This window comes from Sminthopsis crassicaudata, chromosome 1, assembly GCF_048593235.1.
Source record: "Sminthopsis crassicaudata isolate SCR6 chromosome 1, ASM4859323v1, whole genome shotgun sequence".
NCBI classification, from domain to species: Eukaryota; Metazoa; Chordata; class Mammalia; order Dasyuromorphia; family Dasyuridae; genus Sminthopsis; species Sminthopsis crassicaudata.
The window spans coordinates 261,620,450-261,643,281 of record NC_133617.1 but is presented as its reverse complement, the minus strand read 5'-3'; the positions used below and the strand labels follow the sequence as shown (position 1 = coordinate 261,643,281).

Below are 22,832 nucleotides of genomic sequence, written 5' to 3'. Positions count from 1 at the left end.
GAGGTTAGTATAACAATTGAAACAGTATTACCTCTGGAATCAGAGGATAACTTAAGTTCAAATTCAGTTTCTACCACTTATAACCTGGTATGACCTTGGGAAAGTCATCTGACTTTTGAGAACTTGTTTCTTTAACTACAAGATGAGGGAGTTGGAATTGATAGATTCTGAGATTCCTCCCAGTTTCAAAGTGATCATCTTAAGTACACGAAATCTGAAATAAGCAGTGACAGTCATTATGATAATAGCTACAATTAATGTAGTGCTTTACAATTTACAACATGTTTTTGAAATGTTATCTCATTTGATCCTCATAACAAGAAGAAACCAAGACTTAATAAAGATAAATGACTTGCCCAGGTTTATAGCTTATAAGTGTTTGCGGCCAGATTTTAATTCAGTCTTCCAGATTCCCAAGTCTAGAAGTATCTATTATACACACTAGCTGCGGGAATTATCTTCATTCCATAGCAATATGAACTTTCTGCTCATTTTAATTTGGGTTAAACTTTAGCATGAGGCCATGCTAAAGAAAAGACCTCTGAAAAGAGACCATGCTGCCAAAGCCTCCACCTCTGAAAAAAAAACTTTAGCATGAGACCAAGCAAATAAATAATTCAGCACACGTAACTATTTAAACTACATACCAATGTTGCACAATTTTCAAGTAAAAAAAAATCTCATCCTTAATTATATTGTTATAACAAATCAGAATATAATATATATCTCTATAAACAATACCAAAAAAAATTGTAAAAGTTTAATATGTAGTGTTCTTTAAAATAAGAAGCCTGTTTGCCTTAGCCTTAACAAGGCAGTACTATGACTTTATTTAATCAGAGTTTTGCTAATATTGAAATAGTTTTCCCTTTACTTCATTCTCTGCTTCATTGAATAATATAAGTCACTATATTTATTTGCCATCTTCCTAATTTGTGACATTCTATTTCCAATTGTAAATGAAGGATCTGATTTCATCAGCTTGGGATAACGTGTTAGCATATTAAAACCCATAAATATTCGAATAGAGATGTTCTAATCAGTCATTTATATTGAAGATTTTTGTGGCCTTTCATTCTCTAAGTAGGTATTGCTGGTATCATTACCCTCATTTTACAGATAAGGAAACTAAGAATCAGAAGTGATTCACCTATAGTAGAACTAGTATGTATCCAAAGTGGGAACTGAACCCAGATATTTCTCATTCCTATTCAAACACTCAACTTACTATCTTATTAACCAGAGAAATATTCATTCTTGCCTACTCTTTGCTAATTCCTTTTTTTTTTTTTTTTTTTTTTTTTTTTTGGTCTTGGTGCTATAGCTATTATTTCAAGAAACAATGAAGACAATTGGCATTTTTTAGTTTAGTCACCGCATTAGTACCTAGTGTCTCTCCGATACTGCTAGTTTTTGATTTTAGAAAGATATTTTGTAATGTATTGCAAAGGTCCTTCTATTCATATACTTTTCAATGTTAATGAATATTGTAAGTTATTGAAAACTTTAAATGTATTTATTGACATCATCAAATGTTATTGCTTTGAACAAATGTCAAAACTTAGTTTTTTTCTGGTAAAACCTATTTACCAGAATACTAGTTTATAGATAGTTCTTAGCTGTTAATAAGATTTTTGTTAATCGGTGAACTTTATTTATTGTTCGTCATCAATCTCAACTCTATTTAGTTTTACAGAAACAGAACAATAATTATAGCAAATTTTCTTTTTTTCCTTTCCCTTTAGTGTGATTAGTTCCTTTTGGTAATGTGGGCCTTTTCTTTAATTAACTAATCTAATAATAATTTCAAATTTTTGGTCTCGAAAATAAATTTTTCCCTAATTTATTTTGCCTTTTAATGATAAACAATTTCCCTTTTATTAATAAGTGTTTAAAGATATTAATTTACACGGGATCATTGTGTTAGTTACATTCATTCCATCAATTTTGGTAAACTGTATCACTTCTATCAATGCTAATTGTTTTTTAATCTTTTCCATATTTGGTCTTTGCTCATATTTGCACACATTATTATTTATCATTTTAAAGCTCTATTAATGTATGCTTGTTTAGTTTATTTTTTTATTACTATTTTTACTGTATTATTGGAAAGTAAAACAAGCGTTTTAAGATTTGTACCTTCCTTTAGATGAATTTAGATGAATGTCCTAGACGTATCATTTATTTTGATAGGAGAAAAAAACAAAATCTCTAAGAGCCAAATCAATTGTTTTCATATAAAGCTTGTCAAATCATGTTTTTTCAACATTTCTTTTAAATTTGTAAGTTCCTCCTTGTTTATCTGTTTTAGTTGTCAATTTGAATAACAAAGTATCATACCAAGAATCCCCTACTTCTAATGTTTTTTTTTTCAATGTGAAAAATTTTTTAAACCATTAAGCTTTTCCTTTAAATACTTAGTAACTATGTCATTTGGTACATATATATTTTATACTTGTAGTATTGCTGCATATGTCACTAATGAGTATGATATAGTGTACCAATTTCAATACTATTTTCACTTCAGCATTATAAAAAAATACTGTAACTTCTTTGTACAAAGATGAAGCAAATCAATTGTACTCCATTCTCTTATTTTAGATGTATAGTTTTATATATACTTTAGGTGTGTTTCCTTTAAATAACAACACTAAATTTTATTTCTTATCTATTTTGGAACTAGATTCTTTTACAGAGATAAATTAAATCCATTTATATTCAAGTTGTAATTTTTGTTCGGGTTTCACTATAATACTTGTTACATAGTTGTACTTTTTTTTTTTTTTTTTTTAACCAGTCTAAGATTAAGAAAACAGTATAAATTCTTGACTCTATGTATTTTACTGTTTCTCCCACCAGATTAGTAAAAGAAAAATAATGGTCCTGAGATCATTCTCAAAGCTTTTTGCCTTTTGTCAATTCTGTAGCACTGATTGTACCTTAGAACAGCTCATTCCATCATCATTCCATCATTTTTACCTGTAGAACCCACATTAATTATGCAATTATTTTTTTGTACCTTTCTTTAAAAGTATTTCCCTTAAAGGAGTTTTCTCACTCAATTCCTAGCCACTAATTTCAAGTGTCCTTCTTAAAAGATGGAACATCAAATAAACAACAGCCTATCTATACTTCCCAATATGTAAAAAGAAATTTATTTTCTAGGATAAGAAAAGTTTTTCAGTTCCCAATCCTAATCAGACCACTTGGGGGGGGGGGGGGGGGGGAGAAACAGACTGGTTTTAGTTTGAGGAGACTAATAAACTGGAGATCCTCCAGAGGAAGGCAGTTAGGGTTAAGGCTTAACTTCTTTTAACACAGAATAGGTTGAAGGAACTTTGAATGTTTAGCTTGAAAAGGACACTTTATGAAAAACTTCAAATATTTGAAGAACTATTATGTAGAAAAGAGAGTCTTATTTTGTTTTTTCACAGGGCAGAACTAGGAACAAGTAATGCAAATTCAAAAAACATTAACATTGGGAAAAACTACCTCATAATTGAAGCTGTCAAAAATGAAATGGGCTGCCTGGACAGAGGGTAAATTCTCCCTCTGAAAAGATTAACCCAGAGAATAGTGACATCTAAAATCCAATATAAGTATTTTGAGTCACAATTTTCTAATTCCTAGCTTTATAGTTGTTCAACTTGTTAAGTTTCTACTTCATAGTTGGTTTCCATGTCAAAGGCCCTGATATGGTCTTGGCTTCTTTGCATTAAGGTCTATCATTTCTGTTTACACTTAAAAAAACAAACAAAAAACTCAACTTACTAACTTACTATGCTCATTTTGCTAAATAAGTAAATCATAGCTTTTTTTTTTTTTTTAAACTAAATTACACCCCAGCTTCTACTTTCATGTCTTACTCTGGGTGAGGAATCTTTTGCTACTATAAAAGTTAGTTTTTTTATTTATGTGATTTAGTCTTTACTGGTTGCTTCTGATTCTGTCATAGTCTAAACTCTATATTCTTGTGTGAATTAAATTGGGAATAAATGGAAAATATATTCCTGATTCTATGAAATTATATTTTGCCTTTTGTTGTCATTATTTTCAGGAAAATTTATTGCACTACTTCTTGAAATATATTTAGATTTTGTTTCTTCATAATGAATTTTATCCTTGTGCTTTGCTGTTTCTATTTGTAAAAGTCTAAAATCTCACTAAAGTTGTGCTACTTTCAAATTTTGTATACTTTTAAATTTATTTGTCTATTTTCTGTGAGGCGACTTTTTTCTGAGGATTTTAATTGCCTTCCCCCTTTTGTTTTTTTTGGTTCTTTTCTTAATTATTTACCATCTTGTAGTTCTGAATTTCTAAATTCCTTCAGTATAACTCTTATCAGAAGCCCATCATTTTAACATAATTCTGAAAATTTATATAAAATTGATTGTCAAGGCTTTTCTGAATTAATGATTTTCCCCTCATTAGAACATATGTATTCTAAAAATTATGTGGAGTCAAATTTTCTTTTTTAATTAATAGGCAAGTCAGAATATTATTTTCCTTATCGCTTAGGAATTATATATATGTGTATAATATGTAATAACATAAGATTATACATATGTGTTATGTATACAAATGCACAAATATATGTATACATAGTGTTTCAAGTCAGTGCAGTTTAAAATCTTTAAACTAAGTCTTTTGGGATACCATATACATGTGTACATACAAAATGTGCATGTATATATACACTAAAGTGTTTAAACTATTAATACTTTCTCTTCTAAAATTTCTCATGGTTTTGTATTCTTTAATTCTAGATTTTCCTTCTCTTTCACCTCTCTGTATGAGTTAATGATCTATGAATAAATATTAAATGAATGACAGCTTTTATTTAAAGTAAACCCTGCTGTGAATCTACTTCTATTTTACTTTGTTTGAAATAATTGTGATTGTTTTCATTTAGTTGTTTGGTTGTGTCCAACTGACACCCATGGATCAAAGTACCCATGGAATTGTCTTGGCAAAGATGATGGAATGATTTGCCATTTCCTTCCTTAATGAATTGAGGCAAACAGAGGTGAAGTGATTTGTCCAGGATCATACATAGTAAGTGTCTGAGGATGAATATGATCTCAGGTCTTCCTGATTCCAAGGCTGAGCCAGGTAGCCTGAGCTAAGTAAACTTTTTATACATGGATTAGTAGCTTCATTGACTGAAGATGACAGAATGAACAAATTCACCCCAAAGGGTTGCCTGATACTGTGAAAAGAACATTAGTTTTGGTGTCAGAGGAGTCAGGCTTACCTTCTACTTTAGCCATATATTACCTACATGGCCCTGGGAAAGCCACTTAGTTTTCCTAGACTTCACTTATTAAATGAAGCTGGACTAGGTCTCTTTGCAATTCTGTAGCTATGTTTTCTGAGGCATGAAATAAGCATGTTTCAAAAGAAGCAACTGAATGCTCTAAGTAAGTAAATTTTGTCTCATATGTACATGCCATTTTTGCTGAGTTCCAAAGAGAACAAAGCATGACAATGATCTAAAAGAAATGGTGACATTGTGGATACAAAGACAAAAAGTAAAACAGTCCCTACCTTTGAATAGCTTATATTTTGCTGGGTAACACAATGTACAATACACATGTATGTGTGTGTATATAATGTTGGACTCAGAATGAATTCTTCTTTATTCTAGTACTCATAACTAGAGTAATGAAAAAAAGCTTCCTATAAAAATTAGGGTATGAACTAAGCCTAGAGGTGAGGAGATAATATGCTGCTAGCATGGGTGACCTCCTGTACAAAGTTGCAGAGTTAAGGAAATGGAATGCCAAATAGACCACTTCAAATGAAACAGTATATAAAGAGAGTTATGTGATATGAGCCTGAAAAAAAAAAAAAAAAAACCAAAAAAGTCCTAATGGCAGAGGAGTCTTTACATGCCAACTTTAGTTTATAGTTTATCCTTGAGGTACTACAAATGTTTGTTTACATTCAATCAAAAGTATTTATTAGGTCCTACTGTGTGCAAGATATTGTGCTAAGCACTGTTGATACAAAGAAAGGTAAAAAAAAAAAACAAAAAACAAACAAACAAAAAAACCCCCAAAAAACCAAATGTTTCCTTATGGAGCAGATAATCCTATAGAGGAGACAACATGTAAATAACTAAGCACATACAAATTCAAGAAAAGAGCCAGTAAATAAAGGAGAGATTTGGGGAGAGAGACAGAATAGATGGAAAATAATCCCAGAGAGGAAAGCACTAGCAGCTGGGGGATAGAAAAAGGCCTCAGAAGGTGGGATTTGAGCTGAGACTCAAAGGAAATGTTCACCTTCCATTTAATGTCAGTTTCTCTCTTCCTTCTGTCTATCCAAATCTTATCCATCCTTTAAGGTCCAGGTATTTCTTCACAAGGTCCTTTTTTATGAATTCCAATAGTACTTCTTGCTCTTGCTTTTTGGCACTAATCATATACTACTCAACACTTTTTTTGTGTATATACTGTCTTCCCAATTTTATTGTTGTTTCCTAGGAGACAGAGATAATGCCTTAAATTTCTTTTGTAGTTCCCTCAGCACCCAGCAGTTATGTTCATAGTGAGTGATCAATATATGCTTAGTGAATAAATGAATCTGTAGTTCTATAATGAAATTAAATAAAAAATGGGACATTTATAGTTACAGACATCTGGCTGTGATATCTGAGGTCTATTCCCACATTTTACAGATGAGAAAAAACCCAACATCTCAAAGAGTTCTTGAAACGCCTTAAAGTACAAGTAAAAATAGATCCTCCCTTATCCCATCCACCCTCCACATATGGCTGCCAAACTGATATTTCTAAACAGAGGGATAAAACATGTCATTCCCCAACTGAAGAAGGTGCAGTGGCTCTAGAATAAAATACTATCTCCTTCAATTTTTGAATCCTTCCTGATTCTAGCTTATTTTTCAGGCTGAGAGAATCCCCACCCCCCCAAAAAAATAATAGAATGTTGTACATTCCAGATGTCACTGATGTATCGTTGCAAAGGCCTTATTCAGTAAATTCACTACCTACTCAACTCATAGCACAAAGTGCTTAGGGTCTCTGAAGTCTTGGCTCAAGTACCACCTTACATGAAGCCTATCAGATTCCCCAAAGTTACTAAGGTTCAAAACCCCATGCAAAATCACTCTAAATTTATTTTGTGTTTATATTTTTGTACAGGTTGTTTTCCCCCTACAGAACCTAAGCTCCTTGAAGGTGGGTACTGTTTTGTTTTTCTCTTTGTATCTGCAATGCCTAATTTGACACATAAAACATGCTTAATAAACATTTAATGCACAATATGAGTGCATTACATTTAAAGTAGTTTGTTACATTTAGATTTACAATTATGTACACTAAAACACTTTAATTGGATCTCTATTAACAACTTATCAATTAATACCATTTTGTATTCCTCTCCTCTCTTTTCTCCCTTATCCCTTTAATTGTGTACATTTTTAAATACTTGTAATCGCTTATAACTTCTGTGACCATTTCTTTATGATATTGTACAATACATATTTCTGTATTTCTCATGTCATCTTGAGTGCATTATAATTTTTACATTTTACTAAATTATAGGTGAGTTGTCAATTTAAAGCTCAAGATATCAAGTATCTGATCAAACAATTATTCACAGAGCTAGAAATAGAAAGTACCTTTAAAAATGACTTAATTCAATTCCCTCAGTCTTAATAAAAGAAAAATGATTTGCCCAAGGTCAAGATCACGAAGTTGAGAAATCGAGGAGCTGAGACTTAAATCATATATATGTGTATGTGTGTACGTATATGTGTCTGTGTGTGTACACAATACACTAATATCTCAGTCTTTGTCAACAGGTTGATTCTATTTTTTTCTCAATTAAAAATAAGACTGTTACATACCTTTGAATAGGCTTTTTAAACAAGTTCTTAAAGTATATATCCCCTATAATGGAATTCCTGTGTCAAAGAAAATATTTTCACTATAGAAATTTGTGGCTTCAAAGAATCATATAAATAGTAGCTATTACCACTATATTCAAGTACAAGACTATAATTTTGTTTTCTTTTTCCTATTGTGGCTCAGTGCTTTCCAAGGGGATCTAAACTAAGACTAAGCATGCTAGGGTTAAAAGTGGTTCCTTTTCAGCACAGCAGTCATAATCAGAAAAAGGGGCAAGAATTATTGGCAAAATACATTAAAGACCTGGAAGTTCCTCTCTAGATACAAGATTATATTAATAATGTATGAAAGGGTCCACATTCTTATACTGTATTAAACAAGTGGCTTTGAGGTCAAGAGAATTCTTCAACTTGCTAATTAATACCTTTCTTATGATAATTCCTAAGACAATCTCACAAAATTAAAGTTAGACAAGAAAAAGAATTATAACTTGTTTAGGAGAAAGTCTCAGATCCACATCAATTTTCATTAAATGGATTCGTTGTTTAAATCACCAAGTCTAAAATGTAAGGAAATACATTAATATTGACCCAATCAAATATGGATAGAAAACTTTTCTAAAAGATAGAATATAGAAATCACAAGTAAAAAATTACTTTTGTCCTGAACCATGCTGAAATCCCAAGAGAGAGCCGTTGTCATCAAAGTCCACAACTGGATTTTCCTCAATATCTAGTTCATGGCTACAAATACAAAAAGAGAAACATTTTCCATTAACATTGACTGACAAACTCCATCATCTCCATCATTATCTTTAACAGTTTGGAGTAATAAAAACATAAATGAGCATTTACAAGTTCTTTACAAATCACTTAAAATACTAATATCAAGATATATACAAAACTATATAATGTTCCTTCTTTCACCAGATTTTATTCAATGTTCTAATGGAAAAGTTACCACTAAAAAGCATTTATAATACCTCAAAGCAACTTTTTTCCTGTTTTTTAAAAATAAAAAGCAGTTTAATAACAAAAAAATACTAAAATAAACAACAACAACAACAACAACAAAACCAAATCTACACATATGAACCCATGGGATGAAAAGCTAAGGGAAAAAAAAAGATTACAAGCAGTAAAAACTAGGAGTAACAATAATAATCCACTTATCTGATATATAAGCTATTGATTAACTTCAACCACCAGAAGCAGTCAAGAAACTTTTATTTTAGTAATTACTTTGGAGACAGCATGGTTCGAGGGACAAAGTTTTGGATTTTGAATCAGAATTCCTGGGTTTGAATCTCACCTCAGAAACTTATTAGCTGTATGATTCTAAGCAAGTGAATTTGCTTCTCAGAGCTTGTTTCCTCTGCCTGAAACTTAGAGATCATACTTTCATTTTCTGTACTTGCATTTCTCAACACAATTGTTAGAAAGAAAAAGTTCTGTAAAGCTTTAAATCAGTATAGGATATTATGACACCAAAACAGATATCTATGAATACATTTAGCTTCCTCTAGCAGAGCATTATATTTTCTTTCTTTTTTTGTGAGGCAATTGGGGTCATGTGACTTGCCTAGGATCACATGGCTACTAAGTGTTAAGTGTCTGAGGCTAGATTTGAACTCAGGTCCTCCTGACTCCAGGGCCAGTATTCTATCTCTGCTGCATTATCTATTTGCCTCCAGATTGTTATATTTTCTGCAACTTATAGTATTAAAGAGTTGCAAAAGGCCTGAGACTTTAAGAGACTTGTAAGAGTCATATATCTAGTGTGTGTCAGAAGAGGAGCTTGAACACTAATCTTCCTGATTGATATTAGCTCTATATTTACTGTATTGAATTGTACTAATATACTGTAAAATTAAATGCTTTGTAAAATAAAATAAAACACTCCTTATAGGGAGGAAACTGATCTTATCACTATGTATTTCCTTTGGAATACCAACATTAATTTGTTTTTCTATTCACATCTAATCAGTAAATTTGTGGATTCCATTTTTTTAATCTCTTCACTTCTTGTCTCCATTACCATCACTTTCCACTCTAGACTATAAAATAGTTTCTTAACTGATATTTCTACCTCTATACCACTCCATTCACCCTTTATATCACATTGCTAAAATAATCTTTGTAATCTACATATTCTATAATTCTAACAAATCTAGATTGCTTTTTGGTATCCTTCTCAAAACATATAACATTTGCTTTTTATTCATGGTAAACATACCTCAAACACCTTTCTATCCTCTCCTATTTTTGAATATTATCCCTATTTTAGAGCTCTAATTCAACCACTACTTTCATCATTAAGGCCTTTTCTGATTCTCTAATCCCTATTTTCCCCCATTAAGATTATGTAGCTTTGCAGTTCTGTAATTCTTCCTCTAATGTATCTGTGCAGTATTTTATATAGATAGTTCTATGTGTGTTTTAACACTCTACTAGATTATAAGCTTTGTAAAAGGAGACACTGTGTGTGTTCTAAGCTTTGTATCCCTCCTAGTACATAAAACAGTGCTCTACACAATAGAACTTAACATATTAGATGGATAAATCATACTATTCTCGACCTCTTCGTTATACAGACTAGTATGAAATAGTATGTATATTCTTGGCCAAATTACAACCTTCTTGCACTTTGGTTCCTTATAAGTAAAATATGTAGATTCAATCAGGTGATACTTAAAGTTGAAGGTATATTTCTTTTTATTAATTTTATCTGAAAAATAACACTATCCAAAAATATAACACTTCATCTCTAAAATGAAAGTGAATTTTCTTTAAGACTCCTTTCAGAAGATAAATCTTATCTTCCTACTGACAACATAAACTCCTTAAAACAGAGACTATGACTTTTAAAATTTCTCCTCCACAGAACTAGTAAGGTGTTAAGTTCACAATTTATTTAATGCTTTTCTGATGGACAATTATTCTGGAAGTATTTTTGGTGAAAAGACTTACCTTCTCTTCAATTTAGCTGGTTTATATTCAGGTGGCTCCTCCTCACTCTCATCTCCATCCTTATTGTTGCTGTATGACACTTCTTTGTTTGGACTCGTTCCAGAAGTCTCCTGTGAATCTAGACCAAGAGAGATTTTACAATCCTTGTTCTGACAATTCTTCTGTCATTTTAAAACTTGACATAAATGGTTCAGTGTCTTTCTTGCAGTCACTTCATTTCAGTGCCCCAGATAACTTCCTATCACTGTAAGTTATAGAGAAAATGCTGACCAGGGTGCTGCAGTAGAAAGAATTTATTCACATGATAGTTAACCAAAACAAGAGAGGAGAATGGCATGCCAGACCACTAAGGAAGCCAGGAAAGAATTCCTTGAAAGAAGGAATTATTTTAGATGCCTGCTATATACTAGTGACTGTGATAAATTGTTTACAAATGTCATCTCATAACCCTAAAAGGTAGGTACTATTACTATCCCCATTTTACAGATAAGGAAACTGAGGCACACAAGTTAAGTGACTTGCCTAAGGTCAGTCAGCTAGTGTTTCAGCTCATCTTGACAATAGGCACAGTGTTCTTCTCACACTGCAATAAATCATACATTAATAATAAGAAAATACTGTAAATTTTGAAAAATTTTATATTACAAAAGCAAGAGAAAAATGAGGAAAAGGTGCTGTTTAGAATTTCCAGATCTGATGTAAATGATTCCTTCAGCAATTCACTGATCAGTCAACAAATCTTTAATAATACCTAGCAAAACTCTTAGAAACATTGAAGTTTACAGTTTACAGCTCCAGGAGTCTTAAAATTAAACACATGCTGTCATCTTATAGATGGAAAACAAGGTTCACAGAAACAATGTTACTTGTCTATGGTCATACACAGAGGAAGGGACAGAAATGAGATCAAAGACCAGATTTTCCCTGCTCAATACTACCTGAGAATCACAAAAATGTTCAGCTGAGTGAACATCTCTAGGTTCATTCTGGGAGTGGTGTTGGGGGCAAAAAATCTTGATACATCAGAATTGTATTCAAAGGTACCAAACTAAATCTAGCTTTAACACTTGAAGCTAGGTCTCAGGGAATTCAGATGTTTTTAGGAATTCTCTATATTGAGGATGCTGTCAGCTGAGAGGGCAATGATATCAATCTTTATTATAAGAATATCCCTCTTCTCTTCCCTCTACTTGTTTCCTTCATCTTGCCAATGGTATCAAAAGTAATCATGAATTCTTTACGAAATACTTATATATAAAAAGAGGCTGACAACTTGTTTTGTTCTGAATCATTTTTAGTGACTAAATCATAGGCAGCACATTGTTAACAGGTAACATATTGAGAATTGTAAAAGGGTTCTTAGAGGCCACCCAGTCCAACTTCCTCATACCTGTGGTATATAGACATAAAGTGACTTTCTCAGAATCATATAAAAGGTAAGCTGATGAACTAGGATTTGAACTTAGTTACTCATAATTATTCATTTTTAATTATGAGCTTTTATTGTTGTTATCTTTCTACCCTAAAATCCTACTTGAATGGCTCCTCCTAGTAAGGAGAGGATGCTGGTGACCCCATCAAACTGATTTGAGATTTAGGGTCACCATTTACTAGATTGTGATTTTTTTTTTGGGGGGGACACCTATGAATTCATTGGTATAGGGAACTTTTAATGAGATAATTTCTTCTACCGAATAGATCATATCAGCAACCATTGTGCAAGTTACAATCTTAGAAAATTGCCTGAACAATTAAGTGACTTTCCTCAAGTCACAAAGCCAATGGCAATCAAAAAATACTTAAAATAAGTACTTACTAAATGCCAGGCATTATGCCAAATTCTTTGGATACAAACAGAATTTAAAACAAACAAAAAAAGCCCTCCAAAACCAAGTCTCAGCCCTCAAGAAGCTTCCATTCTAAAATGGGAGATACCATGAAAATAATTAGGCATATACAAGATACATACAGGACAGATGTAAAGCATCAGAAGATCAAAAAAACCAAATTAAATGCCAAGAAGAGAACTTTATACTTAATTCTATTAGTAACTACATGCTACTGAAGCAGAGAACTTTATACTTAATTCTGTCAGTAACTACATGCTATTGAAGCTTACTAGGCACCAAAGGTAACATGGTCAGATATAGGTCAGCTTTAGAAAAACTACCTTAGTAACAGTAGAAGATGCACTAAAAAGATTTATGGCGGAGAGATCAGTCAGAAAGCTACTGTAATAGTTCAGGTGAGAGGATATGAGGGCCTGAACTATGATGGTGGCTATGTGAATGGAAAAAAGGGGGCATATAACAGATGTCATGAAACAAGAAACAAAAAAGATTTAGCAATGGACTGTTTGTGAATTAAGTGAGATCAGGAGTCAAAAAATTTTTTTAACCCTAGAGGATGGTAGAGTTCTGACAATAATAGGAAAGAGTAAAATGTTTGGAGGGAAAGTTTTTAAGTTCTGTTTGAGATGGGTTATAGGATAATCAGTCTGAGATGTTCAAAAGACCATTGCTGATATAGAATTGGAACTCTGGAAATAAGACTAGGGAAAAATATAGATTTAGAAATCATGTGCATAAAAGAGGATAATTGATCCAACCTGGGCTGATGGAATCACAAAAGGAGATTGTATACAATGAAAAGAGGGCCCAAAAATAGAGTGATAGCCACAGTGAAATGTCAGCGACATAAATGAAGAACACTAACTAAAGGAGAGTGAGAAGAAATAGTCAGATAAATAAGGAGAACCAAAGGAATCATAAAAGCCTAAAGAGAAAACAGTATCTAGGAGATGTTTCAGCTGTCATATGCTACTGTGAGATCAAGGATAAAGACTGACAAAAGGCTATTAGATGTGGCTGGTAAGAGATTATTGGTAATTTAATCCAGGTCTTTTGCTCTTCAAGGCCAGATCTCTATATTCTAACTCCAAACCATAAGGTCTAATATTGATATACATGAATTGCATGATTCCTAGGTTACAATAAACTGGACCTTCAAAAAGATACCAATATTTGTTTCTTAAAGGTGATGAAAGTAAAAATAAGAAATCATTACAAACTTTGTTTTAGTTCATGAAAAATGATACTTCAAGGATGCAAAGGAAAGATAGGAAGCTCTGAATACAATATGTAGTATTATATAAGCTTTCTTGAAATGGAAATTTGTTTCATGTTTTGAATCCTCTCATGTTTTGCTCTGTACATGACAATTACTTTTCTTTTTCTAGTTTGTATTTAAGTTTTAAATTGAAGTTTTAAAAAATATATACTTCAATCTGCCAAAAAAGAAAAAACAATGGTTAACACAACAATGAAAAAATTTTTAAAGGATTAAACTGTTTCTCAGAAAGAGTAGTAAGTACCATTTTTAAACTACATAATAATATTTTCATGGTCAATTCTTGTGTTACATGTGTTCATTTGACAAATCTACTTTTTAGCTAATTATCCACTGACCTGCTTGGCCGGCACTTTTATTTCCTGACAAAGTCCTTTTCTTAGTTGATCCATCACATGGCTCACATTCATTGGAAAGAGTGCTCCGTTGTTCACTGTTAACTTCACCTAGACATTGGTAATCACCACAAATTACAGCTGAGTTTAAGCTGTCATTCTCTAATTCCACTGAATTCAGATTTATGTTGCTAATTCCATCAAGTATTTCCTCATGATGCTTATCATTTGTACTTTTTTTATAAATTTCCTCACTCCTTTTAGTTACTGAAACTACGTCCAATAATGATCCCCTTGTAATGTTATTATTATCTTTCTTATCCATTTCTATTTTGGACACACAATTATCCATATCACAATTTTGTGAACAATCGAAAGTCCATCCTTGACCTTCCCAATATTGAAACTGTTCCAAATAATACCAGTAAACATGACTATAATGCTGTTCCCATTTTTCCTTTGTCTCAGGAGAATTCCAAGGTTCAATAGGCAATATTTCACCAGGGTGATTTTCTTGCCAGCTCTGCCATAACAATCCTTCTCCATACTCACTCCAATACTTTTGCCATTCCTCTGTAATCTCTAATTTTGGAGGTGATACATTTTCAGTAGATAATTTTCCATCTTCTACTTCTTTCTCATTTTGAAGTTCACATGTTTTGGTCTCCTCATGTTGCTCAAAGGCTAGAGATGCATCATCTGATATTAAGTGGTCATCATCTTCATGAATCTCTTTCCAGGATTCTTGTAGAATTTCATCTGAGTATTTCTTTTGAGATTTTTTCTTTTTCTTTTTAAATTTAGTTTTTCTATTTCTGGAATTCATGGACACCTAAGTAACAGTGAATAATGAGAATTTTATTATGAAAATGTTAACATGTTTCTGTTTAGAAATGATAAATAAGACATTTTATATTGTAAAAAATCATTTGTTAATTACTTATAGGCTTAATTAAAAAAAAAAAAAAAGCCAAAAAATCTTGGAAGATTATTTTAGCTCTGGATCTCACACTTAATCAGTACCCTCTATTCCTACTCCTGAAGCTTTCCCTTTATTTGGAGATTTCTTCTCAAAAACCTTTCTAAGAGAAAACTACTGCATTCCTCTAGGCTTCTTTATCAGGTCCCCATCTCCTGGTACCACAGCTTCCTTTTGTTCCTTTTGTGTGTAGTGTTCTCCATTAAGTTTTAAGTTCCTTAGGGGTAATGACTATCTTGTCTTATTTTTTTTTTTAATACCCCCAGGGCTTAGTACAATGCTTTGTACAAGTAGGCAATTTATAAGTGTTTATAAAAAGACTTAGGAAAAATTCACCATTCCATTCTGTGTCTCATGTTTATGACTAAAAGTAAAGGAAATAAATAATCTAATATTACCTCAAAATTTTTGTGAGCAGACAGACCTCCAAATTGAAGGGGTAGCCCCATACTTCTCATCAGTTCAGCTTCTGAATCTAGTTCAACGTCATCTGATCTCAAAGCATTTCCATTCTCCGATTCTACCAGCCCATGGGAATTATATTCCTTCTCTTCTGTGGCTTGTTCTACAGATAGAATTTTTTAAAAAGTTATGGTTACATTAAATAAATGAACATACATTTAATTGTGTGCACTTATACAACTATGTTCCAAGTCATATTCTCTGCCTGACTTGATCATACTGGCAACTTGAATTTTTTACACACATAATTTTTTTTTTTATGCTATGAAGTTATCAACTCATTCTCAGGAAATATAACCTTTTATGAATAAATCTAGAGAAAATAAGACTATAAAGATATAGTTTAGTGGAAAGAATGCAATCCTATAACTTTGGATGACAGGAAACTGAGGCTTTAATGTTGGATCTGCCACTAATGGTGGGGCTTTGGGAAAGTCACAATGTCTAGGCATAAACTTCTTTACATATAACATAAGCATTGGACTAGATCATCTCTAAGGTCACATAAATTACTCAACTCTCCAGGAACAAGCAATTTCTATTTATTAAAAAAACATTTCATATAGCATTTAAGCTACTATATATATATATTAATAAGAAAAAGAACATTTAACTGACATAGTGATAACACAGTGCACACCAGCAACTGTAATGACAGTGTGAAGATAACTAACAATTTACAAAGAACTTTACACTTACAACAACCCCATGAGATAAGTGCTATTATTACTATCCCTATTTTATAGATGAGAAAACTGAAGGTGATAAAAATTTTGCAACTTGATTAGTGTTACAGATTAAATGTTTAAAGCTGCAAACTGAGGGAGGTCTCCCATTTCAAGTTGAATTCTTTCTCCTTAGGCTATATTAAACATTACTAACAGAGTAAATAATTTTGACTTCGAGTTCATATAGTTTAAATCTACATAAATATAACAACTCTGAAGTTTACTGATGTTATTGTTTCTTTGAATTGGGAATCTAGACATGTTCTAAAGAAGCAATACAATATAGAAAATTAAAAGATAAAATAAAGATAAAAAGATAATTAAAAATGTAAAAGATAAAATAAAAGTAGTTTTCACAATTGGTGTGTCTCTCCATAGAGATTAAACTTTATTAACAATAATTCCAATTGGTGACTTAGTTATTTCAAACAATTCTTAGTAATTTATTCTAGTGGTAGATGCAAAGAATTTTTAATTTTTTCATACATATTTTTCATATAAACAGTTTGCAATCTCTATTCAAATGACAAGTATACCTTTTTTTTTTTTTTTAAAGTTCTGGTCCATTTTATCTGTGTAGGAACTCCCTAGTGCCCTTAAGAGAGGGAACTGAGATTAAAATATTGAAGTCTCGTTCTATTGAAAAGTTGAACTAAAGTCTCTCTCAGTCCAAGGGCCTTCATCTATTTCATATTGCCTCATACAGAGTTTATAAATACATACTTATATATGTATAACATAGCTGTACATCTATACATTATCTTAACTAATAAGGTAGGAGCCTACTATAAAATAGTATGCATTCAATTTTTTATAGCCCCACATGTGGCTAATATGTACCATAATTCATCACCCAAAAGCGCCTACATATTTAATTTTCAATAGGTTAATTTATTGTTTGTTAATTGCAGATGTTCATTCCAATTTTCAAGGGGTGGTAAATTTTGCTTTACCAAAAGACTCCATCTAGTGGTAAAAGAGGATAACTGCAATCTATATAATGGTTTGGGGGAAGGGGGAGCAGTGGCAGAAAGGGGAGGAGGAGGAAACAGGGCTCCAAAACAGAAAAACCCAATTCATTTGTTTCTGAAACACTTTTCAGGAGAAGTCATTGTGAGGAGCAATACATATGTGTACATATACACAGAAAAATACCACATAATAGAAGTTAAAATCATATGAGTAAACTATAGCTAATTTGCAAAAATTAAAACCATATATACATATATACCTGTATTACTGGTATCAGTGTCTTTAACATAGAACCCCTTTAATCCTAAGTAGTACAATTTTCGATCTCTGTAAAACAAGATAAACAAAACCATATTAATAACTATTGTATGAAATAAAATTATGAATCCAGAGAAATACTTGCTTTTAAGATGTAGTTCAAACTAAGATTTTACTCTTGCCTCCTGCAGCTTCCCTTTTAATACCTACAACGTTGATTTTGTTCATGCAAAAGCTTTTTAACTGAATTAACCAAAATTATCTATTTTACTTTGTATGATTTCCTTATCCCTTGCCTAAGACTTATTTCCCTTAGCTACAGTTAGGAAATTTACTACTATCCATTTTCCACTAATTTAAAAAAAAAGAAAAAAAAAAAGCTAGCTTTATAAAGTCAAATATTAATTTGGAACCCAGTGGAATATATTAGAAAATACTGGTCTAAACCTTATCTACCCATTCTCCCTACCTGATTCCCAGTTTTCCTAATCTTTCTTATAAAATACAAAGATCTCCAGTAGTTTATATTCTCAGGTTAAAGAACATTGGGGTTTGTAATGTTCTTCTCTAAAATATGTTCTCTAGGAGCAGATTTCTTGGGGAGCTTGTAGAGGCAGCCTTAGTTTCAGTTCAGTTCAATAATCACCTCATATTCAGCTAGGAGTTAAAATCCAAATCTTTTATTGTTTCCTTTTTAATTCTTGTCTCTTTTCCTGGGGCCCGGTTAGATTTAATAAAGGCCTATCTCTCCTTGTTTCCTAGAGCTCTGCTAGTAGTTTGTCTCTTCCAGATTCTGCTTCTAGCTCCCTCTGAATCCAAAGCCTCCAGCCAGCACAAAAGTGGAAAATGGAATGAATCCGACTGCCTCTGAGAGTGGGCTTGTGGGAGCTCCTCCTTATATATGCTCTCTTAAAGGTGTGAATCTTGTGGAATTCTAGTAAGTACATTTCTGAACTAGAGAACTGTGAAGTACCATGCTAAATTAGATAATTGTCTCTATCAATTCCAGTGACTTAGTACCTTGTAAGAATCAAAACAGGGGTTATTGGGTTTGGGTATAATAGAATCTTGCTTATCAATTTTCTTCCACTGACCTACTTTACTATTTTTTGACCAGTAGCAAATGGTAATGGATCATTCATCCTGTAAGGGAAAGAACAAACAGGACGGTCTGCCTAGAAAAATAAAGCATCTATGAGAGTAATGTACAATACATCTGGAAAGATATGATGGAACCAGATTGTGAATGGCTGGCTACTAAACTTGACAAATGTATCTTAGAGCCAACAGGAAGCTGCTAATGAAGCTTCTTAAGGAGAATGAAAGGGTTAGATTTAAGATTATTCCTTTGGCAACTAAATGTATACAGCACAGAACAGAGAGACTGAGACTGGATGGATTCTAATTCTGACTTAGGAAATTTTTACCAGATTTGGTAACTATATAAGGAGGTGACAGTGCTGTAATTTGGAGGATTTAATCCAGGTTATAAACCTGAATAATTGGAAGAATGATAATGCTTTATAGAAATAGGAGGCTCAGATGAGTTTAAGAAAAATGAAAAAAAAAAAATAAGAAAAAGAAACATTAAAAATTTAATAAAGAAAATTTAGCAGGAATTTCAAATATTCATTGAGGGAGAGGGTGGAAGAGAAAGTTCTTCTAAATATCTTTTAGACATGAACAAAAAAAATTTTCAAAACTACTTGAAGTGATGAAACAAGGATTCAGATGGGTCAAATACAAACAAAATAAAAACTTTTACAAAATACAACCTATAAAATAGCAAATGGATTCCCCAAGTAAAATAATAACTTGTTTAGGTACTCCAAATATAATGAAGACAATCTTTAAAATATTTATACTGATTTGGAAAAAAAGGTTTTAATAAATCAAGTTTTTTTTTTTTTTTTTTTTAAGTCTTTAGAAAAACTCACTGAAGACTCATAGGCAATTTGGGTATAAGTCCTGTCTCTGATGCAAACTAACAGGTACTCTGCTTAACAAGGATTTATTTTTGGTATAGTAGATATGTCTAGAAATTGTATTTGAATAGAGTCCAGAGTAGATAAACTACCTGTTTTCCCTTAAAGAGCTTTCCAACTCTTGCCAACTTTTTGTTGAATGAAAAGGAACAAAGAACTGCCATTCCTGGGATATTCAAAAAAGATAATCACAGATTGTAAAGGCAATTTCTAAAAAGAGGAGCTATAAAAAATATTTTGAGCAAAGACAACATTATTATAATAAAAACAAAACATCAATTGAAGCAGATTGAACTGCCAGTGATATCTCTATCTCATCTATCTCTGAAATGAAACTGATAAAATTATTCGTTGTAAAATATGCATTCATCGAGGAAGAGATTAACATCTTTTCTAAAAGTAATAATTTCTACATTTGCTTGCCTCTGAAAAATGCTAAATTTAGAAAATTATTAATTTTCCCAATAGAGTATAAGTGCTCTGAATAGAACTAAGACAGTATTAGGTATATACATAGTACCTATTTAATAAACATTAATTGCCATGAATTTTTGGAAAGGTTATATATTTATTTAGATGTATGATTTGAGATACAAATGCAGTATTGGCTCAATGAAAAGAGTGGAATTAGGGAAGCTGCTGTTCAAAGTCTTTCTCTGATATTTATGACCAGCTCTGTTACCCAAACAAATCATTTAGCCACAATATGCCTCAAGAAACTCACTGGGACTTAGTTACTAAATCTCAGATCCTAATCTGAGAGTTCTCTAATGAACAAAATTAGATTCTTTGTACATGACTTCTGAGAATTAGTTTCTTTTCCCTTTAAACTGAAGATTTAGAATAGAAGTCCAATGCAATCCTCTCCATTGTACAAGTAAGTCCATTGTACTGAGGACCAAAGATTTGCCTAAGTTTGTGTTTAAGTGACAAAAACAAAGTTCAAACCCACATCACTTTACTCTTAATTCAATTAATCAACAAGAAAATTTATTAAGTACCTACAAGTGGCAAGCACTATTCTAAGGATAGGAAGAGATATATATATAGACCTATATAAAGTATGTGGTGTGAAGAACATATAAAATGTACTTCTGTAGATATATAAAGAATTCAAAAGAACTACAAAGTAGCTAATTAGCTAGCATTTAAGCTAGCACTAAAGTTCACAATGAACTTCACATATCTCATTTGACCCTTACAACTACCCTGTGAAATTGATACTATCATCCCCATGTTGCAGATGAGGAAACTGGGGCTTCAAGAAGTTAAATGATAAATACAAGATACAAGATCACAAAGCTAGTTAAATGTCTGAAGCAGGATTTGAATGGAGACAGAGAGAAATATCATTGGTAAACGTGTAGAGATTAGCTGAAGTTGGAAACTAAACTACAAAAGGCTGAAACAAGTCAGAGTAGGGATCAAGAAGAGGCAATGAATACAGACAAGTTTTCCTGGGGGTTTGACTAAGAAAGTGCAAAGTGATATAAGACTAGGACTATTACTGGAAGGTATGAAGAATCTACTTAAGATTTTTTTTTTTTTGCTTTTTTTCAAGGATGAGAAACTTCATGTTTAAAGGGTAGAAGTCAGTAGATAAGGAGACAAGATGCTAGGAGGGAGGAAAGGATAGAAAGGGGTCAATTTGATGAAGATGGAAGAGATATAGGGTGATGAGGATAGGTTTTGGCTAAGGGATTCATTTTCAAAGAGTGGAGTAAAGAAAAGAGTAAGGATGATGTCAAGAGGTTTTAAAATGAAGGGAAGATGAGGGGGTTGTTCAGTTGTATTTGACTTTATTTGAGGTTTTCTTAGCAAAGATACTTAAACCGAGGCAAACAGGGTGAAGTGCCTTGCCCAGGGTCATGTAGCTAGTAAGAATCTGAAGGGCCAAATTTGCACTCAGGAAGAACAAAAAGTGCCCTATAATCTTTATAATCTTTACTCGATAGCTTTTGAGCCTTAATATATCTCAATTTTAAAATCACACGATTAAAAAAGTCTAGCATTAAAAATTCTTTAAATCTTCGGGCTGAAAAAATATTTTCTCATTTACAGGCACGGCACTACTTCTGTTTCCCATTGCTAAAAGCTAAACTACATTTGTATGTGATGTACGAACCATGAGGCAATGACATATTTCATTTCCCTTTTTCTAATTTGTTTTCCTCTCCACAATGCTAGGGGCAGGAAGGAAAGAGGTGTCCTGAATGGTACCAGGCAGACCCGAGATCCAATATGACCTAAGACCCTGACAAGTCACTTCACCCTATTTGCATCAATTTCCTAATCTTGTAAAATGAGCTGGAGCAGGAAATGGCAAGCCCCTGAACCAAGAAAACTCCAAAGGGGGTCACAGAGAGTTGGACACCAGAGTATTATCCGTTCAAAGTCAACACCTTTAGATAATACGTTTTAAAGCTCCATAGGTTAATTTCGGTCAGCCGGATACAAAGATGATATATACATATATATGTATAATATAAACATATTTGTTACATATTATCCCAGGAAGCAGTTTAGAGAGTGGCAGTCTCCAAGGCGGGATTACACATCGCGTTTAAAGCTGCCTGCGGCCGGAAGAATTCTCCATGCTTTAAAAATGCTAATTTCTCCCATCACCCAGTCAGAGGAGCTCAGGCATGACCCCGGCCACTGCCCGTGACTCCGTCAGAATCACCCGCAATTTTTTTTGGCACAGGACAAGCACATCTCTACTTACTCCACAAACGCCCTCGAGCAGAGGCAGAGGATTTTTAAATCTTCCTCCAGGTCTTCGATGAACAGGACCATTTCCGCCACGAGGCTCCACTTCCCGCACAGCATCTCGCCGCGGTTCCCGCAGAGCTCAGCCTCGGGACCCTTCGGAGCTCGGGCCCCTAGCCGTGCGGCTGCGTGCCCGCCCTGGGGCTCGTGCAGAGGCTGCCCCAGCGGAAATGAAGAGGTAAGCTTAGGGGAGAAAGGGAAGGTTCAGGCCCTCCCTGAGTGGGGTTGGGTATGTGTGTGCCTTGGAGGAAGGGTCAGGTTTGCGGCTAAAGCCGAAGTCTCGGCAAGCGACCGCTGAAGGGGAAAGAGAACCTCGTAGGGGAGGGTCAGGCCCCCCTCCCCAAGAGTCGCTCGGCTAGAGCTCGCGCTCAGA

The 22,832-nt window shown here is 33.0% G+C and overlaps 1 protein-coding gene across 3 annotated transcripts in view; it reads right to left on the bottom strand.

The window, feature by feature from the left end:
* TGS1 (trimethylguanosine synthase 1) overlaps positions 1-22,544 on the bottom strand; it is a 48,228-nt gene extending 25,684 nt beyond the window's left edge. The window contains exons 1-8 of one of the 3 annotated variants that reach the window (XM_074278510.1): positions 22,416-22,544; positions 17,707-17,774; positions 15,684-15,850; positions 14,859-15,138; positions 14,310-14,417; positions 10,843-10,960; positions 8,530-8,616; positions 7,873-7,929 (exon numbers count right to left, since the gene is read on the bottom strand). In XM_074278510.1, coding sequence (XP_074134611.1) covers positions 7,873-7,929; positions 8,530-8,616; positions 10,843-10,960; positions 14,310-14,417; positions 14,859-15,138; positions 15,684-15,850; positions 17,707-17,774; positions 22,416-22,519 — 989 coding nt within the window. In that variant the 5' untranslated portion in view covers positions 22,520-22,544. Of the gene's footprint in view, positions 1-7,872; positions 7,930-8,529; positions 8,617-10,842; positions 10,961-14,309; positions 15,139-15,683; positions 15,851-17,706; positions 17,775-22,415 lie in introns of all 3 variants that reach the window. The other 2 variants (XM_074278493.1, XM_074278500.1) reach the window with 2 other exon arrangements.
* Between the last annotated feature and the right edge of the window lie 288 nt (positions 22,545-22,832).